The 4,895-nt window shown below is 33.3% G+C and overlaps 1 protein-coding gene across 3 annotated transcripts; it reads left to right on the top strand.

Annotated features, from left to right (window-relative positions):
• Positions 1-1,859: 1,859 nt before the first annotated feature.
• On the top strand, positions 1,860-3,976 carry LOC129315301 (2-methylene-furan-3-one reductase-like). 3 transcript variants are annotated; one of them, XM_054958908.1, is made up of 5 exons: positions 1,860-2,010; positions 2,094-2,170; positions 2,679-3,002; positions 3,262-3,313; positions 3,425-3,976. In XM_054958908.1, exons 1-5 carry the CDS (start codon positions 1,992-1,994, stop codon positions 3,688-3,690), a joined length of 738 nt encoding a protein of 245 aa, XP_054814883.1. In that variant the 5' UTR covers positions 1,860-1,991; the 3' UTR covers positions 3,691-3,976. The 3 variants fall into 3 exon arrangements, with proteins under 3 accessions (XP_054814883.1, XP_054814881.1, XP_054814882.1); XM_054958906.1 differs by having other exon boundaries at positions 1,863-2,010; positions 3,154-3,313; XM_054958907.1 differs by having other exon boundaries at positions 1,885-2,010; positions 2,081-2,170; positions 3,154-3,313.
• Positions 3,977-4,895: the final 919 nt, after the last annotated feature.

Genomic DNA, 4,895 nt, shown 5'->3' with positions numbered 1-4,895 from the left:
GTATCCCGGGGGTATAATTCAGCCTTTGATTCGACTAAGTACAACAATAGACAAGACACAATGGATGATGGATATCCAGGTCAAGATTTTCTACAAGCATATTCAATTTATTTTATTAGTTGTTTTTCTATGGGATAGACAATTTTAATCATATTTATATTTCAATACCTATTTATTATTTCTATGGCGAAAAATATAAATTTTAGTTTTTAAAACTGTTCCATAAACATGTAAAAAATATAAAATTCAACTTTTTATGATAAACAAATTTAAGAAATTTATGAACAGCTAGTTCCGTGTGTATTTATAGATGCTGGACAAATCAAATATAGGTGGACTTTTATACATAGTTTTATGGTGGTACAAGTAATACAAGTCTATAAAGTTAGAAAAAGAAAAGAAATACAAATCTGTAATTTTTTTAATATTTTATCAATATAATGTTTATTTGTTTTGAAATAATTTGTGCACCACTCATTGCTTTTCCATTTTCATCGTTCATAAATCATAAGGTTGGCTAGTGGACGGGCCCATGATGCATTGACACCATCTTATAAACGCTTGTACGGAACGTATTATGAAATATGAAAAAACTCATTATATACTATTGCAAAAAGGGTTTATAAAATGGTTGTTTTTGCTAATATTAAACGATTATGGATGGTTAAATAATTAGGCATTGAATATTTTAAGAGCATATATTCAATGGTTATTAACCGTTTAATATCTTGCTTTATTAAACAATTTTTAATTCAAAACTGTTAATATTTGTTTGAGGTTTGGAGGAGAGTAATTGAGAATCAGATTATTAAACAGTTCTCCACCTCGAACAGTTTAATGAATATCAGACGATGTTGATGTCAAAACCGTTTAATATTCTAAAATATAAAATGATTATGATGAGGCAACCGTTTTATATTGTTGTAACATTGTTTTAGTGATAATATTCAATGATTTTTCCTCATAATCTATTAATATTATGACCAACATTTTTAAAAGTAGGGAAGCTGCATTTTTATTGACTTCCTGCATTGTACATTACAAAACCAAATTTCAGCACCCACAAACAAAATTTCAGAAGCCAATAATAATCATATACATGAAATATATATTATGAATTCCTACACAAAATCTATTTACAATTTGAATTACTTAAATTAATTAGTAGCCAAAATAAACCTTCAAATCCCAAAAATTGGCCAAGTATACTTATATTTTCTATTTCAACTTTAAATATATACTTATATAATCTATCTCTTCACTTTTGCTTCTCCAACCATCATTTAGTTGCCCTCTTTGTCTTTGTAAGTAGGTGCAAAGTCAGATTCGTTGTATCCTTCCTTTTGGGTATTCACTTGTTTCATATCAAATTAACCCAAAATCATTGGTATAAGATGAATGGATATTTATTAGTTTGATTTACACTATAATTCAAGATTCAGGATTGTAATCAAAAAATAAAAAAAAATTAAACTAAATTTTATAAAATGTTAAATCCTAATCATTCAAAACTTGAGATGGTATATAGAGAGGAAGTAACGAGGAAAAAAAAAAGAATGAAAAGTCAAGTTTACCCTTACACCAAAACGTAACAAGTGAATGGCGACACAAGTCTTTTGTTTGGAATTGAACCAAGTCCAAGACACGTTCATTACAAGGAAAAGGCGATTGATTATTTGAAATGTTCTGTTGCCCACGGCCACAAATGATGTCTAGGTACAGGATGGCGACATGAAGACGCGTCACTTTTGCTGTACCTTCGAGTGTTAATGCTTAGTGGGCTCTGTTATAGTGCCATTATTGTTGTAGGATAATTTCAAATGGTTGATAATTATTATTATTTTTATTATTATTAATTTGAATTCATTTGGATAAATAGCCAGAGAGCGGTTCTCCTTCACTCACCAATTCATTTCAGGCGATTCTGTGCTGATCATCTTCGTTGCTCCTCATGGCTGCGGCTTCTACGCCGACCATACCCTCTCACATGAATGCTTGGGTCTATTCTGAGTAAGGAAACTCATCTGAAGTTCTCCATTTGTACCCTAATTTTGGTTTACCTCAACTCAGCCATGATCAGGTTCTCCTCAAAGTCTCCGCAGCTTCCCTTAATCCCATTGATTACAAAAGGATGGGTGGCTTGTTCAAGGACTCCGACTCTCCTTTACCTGTAAGCCTTTCATTCCCCTCTTTCTTTATTATTCATTGCACTTCTATCATTTGCTGGGAGTGAATGAAGGTCAAATAAAATAAAATAATATAATAGGGCGATCTATTCGAGGCTTGGGGATGGGAGAGAGAATATCTGAAAATAATGTCTTCATTTATTAATTATCTATTTATTTATTTATTATTCTTGATATACTGATTTCCAAGTGGGTGAGCGGGTCGGGGTAAATTTCTATTCACTGAGTCTTAAATAGTATTTTTTTCACTGCAAATTTAAATTGTTTAAATTAAATTTATACTTTTCAAAAGTATCAAACATATATCGTCAAATCTAACTTAAAAAAATTCAGATTTACAGTGCATTCTCCTTTTACAGAGGAATAAATCCAACTCCAAGAGGTTTGAGGGTGGGAGAGAATATATCAGCAAAACAATGTCTTCATTCATATGTCTATTTATTATTCTAAATTGATTTGGCTTTTTCCTTGCTGTGGGCGTGGTGTGTGTAGAGTGCTCCTGGATATGATGTTGCTGGTGTAGTGGTGAAAGTAGGAATTGCGGTGAAGAAATTTAAGGTAGGGGATGAAGTCTATGGTGATATTAATGAGAAAGCCTTTGATCACCCAAAGGTGGTTGGGTCTTTGGCAGAGTATACTGCTGTAGAAGAAAAACCATTGGCCCATAAGCCTCCAAATCTGAGCTTTGTTGAGGCTGCTAGCATTCCTTTAGCTATGGAGACGGCTTATGAAGGGCTCGAGCGTGCCGGCTTTTCAGATGGAAAATCCATTCTTGTTTTGGGTGGTGCTGGTGGAGTTGGAACCTTTGTTATCCAGGTACCATGTTTCATTTCTTTTCCCTTAGTTCATTTTGTTGATACGTCAACATGCTAAACGAAAAGGTGCAGTGCATAATAATTGAAATATTTGTTTAATTGTTACTTAAATGTGATGTTATAAATGAGCACCAAATTTTAATGTAATGCAGCTTGCCAAACATGTTTATGGCGCATCGAAAATAGCAGCAACTTCTAGCACTAAAACATTGGAATTGTTGAGGAACTTGGGTGCTGATTTGCCTATTGACTATACACAGGAGAACAATGAGGATCTACCAGAAAAGTTTGATGTAGTTTATGATGCAGCAGGTAAAATTTTGAGCTTGATAGTAAAATTCTTTATAGCTTACGCATATATTTGATTTGTGAAGACAATAACAAATATTCTAAATATAACTATTTTTTTAATATCACAAACAGGAGAGACTGAATGGGCATTCAAGGCTGTTAAGGAAGGAGGCAAAGTAGTAACAATAGTTCCTCCTGGATTTCCTCCGGCAATCATATTTCTTCTCACTTCAGATGGAGCTAATTTAGAAAAGTTTAGACCTTACATTGAGAATGGCAAGGTGAAGCCAATACTGGATCCCAAGAGTCCATTTCCATTTTCTCAGACAAAAGAAGCATTTGCCCACCTGGAATCTAATAGAGCCACAGGAAAAATAGTAGTCTATCCTATTCCATGAACACACGTTTGTTACTCTCTAGATTGTGGATTATGTTGGTGCTTACCATGTTCAAGGGGGATGATACAGATTGATAATTAATAAATATATTCATGATGTGGTTGCTGTGGTTCGTTACTAGGTATCTTTATGAGTGCTTCATGTTTGAAACTTTGTATCTATATAAGCGGTTTTATCTTGGTATGGTATTGTTACATTAGAGATTAATGTGATCTATGAACTCTCTTCATGTGATTACAAAGTGAATCTGACATCTTTAATGGAATAACTGAGTTTGGCAAGGTTACGTGATTTTGTCACTTTGTATTGGTGTGTGATTTGTGTAGTGAAAAATTGACAAGAACGTGTCTTGGTGTGACACTCACCATACATAGGTCACTAAACTCGAAGTAGAATTATTGTTGGTCATTAAAAAAAAAAAGAATAAACCAATCAAAAACTCATTTATTCAAATGTCTTGCACTAATGTACAATGACATTGATGATATTATAAAAAAATACCACTAATGAATTCATCAACAAAAATCTTCCTCACCCCAACACAATAAAATATAGGACAATGGAAGACATTGTTGAATTTTTCTCTATATCTCACTTTATTTTGTTGATTCTTGGCTAGTAGTCAACTGAATCGCTCTTCAGATTTTTGACTCTCCCATTTCTCTCTTCATTATCTTGTTTCTCAAAACATTCTCACCCATCAGTACTACAGATTTTGTAATATTCGATGCATTCAAGTTTGACAGTTATCACAAAAAACATTGAGTAAGAGTATGTAGAAATTGGGGAATCACATAATTGATGGTTAAACAAAAAACCATTAAATAGAGCCAATAATTCAGGCCAAGCCTGACCGGCCAACCCGAACTGCCCAAAAAAAGTTAGGGCTGGGCTATATGGGCTTTGTTAAGAGAGTATGATACTTTAAGCTTGATTAGAACAAGCCCGGCCTGAATAAGCCTGACCACTAGAATTTCTGGCTCTATATATATATATATATAAAGTTAGTAATTGTGGCCAAGCTTGATGGGCTAGCTCAGACCCAGCTGAAAAAAGTTAGGGTCGAGTTTAGCTATATAAGGATTTTTAAGAAGGTAGGATATGTAGGATAGGTTGGCACCCAAGAAGGAAGTAAATTGGGTGATACTTAAAAACTTTTGAAAATTGAAAAGAGTGAAATGCTTTAGTATGAAGGAGAAAGATGT

The sequence above is a fragment of the Prosopis cineraria genome, unplaced genomic scaffold (assembly GCF_029017545.1).
Source record: "Prosopis cineraria cultivar Desert tree isolate PC_DT_omini unplaced genomic scaffold, ASM2901754v1 PC7, whole genome shotgun sequence".
In the NCBI taxonomy this organism is placed as follows: Eukaryota; Viridiplantae; Streptophyta; class Magnoliopsida; order Fabales; family Fabaceae; genus Prosopis; species Prosopis cineraria.
This window is presented reverse-complemented; position numbering and strand designations above follow the sequence as displayed.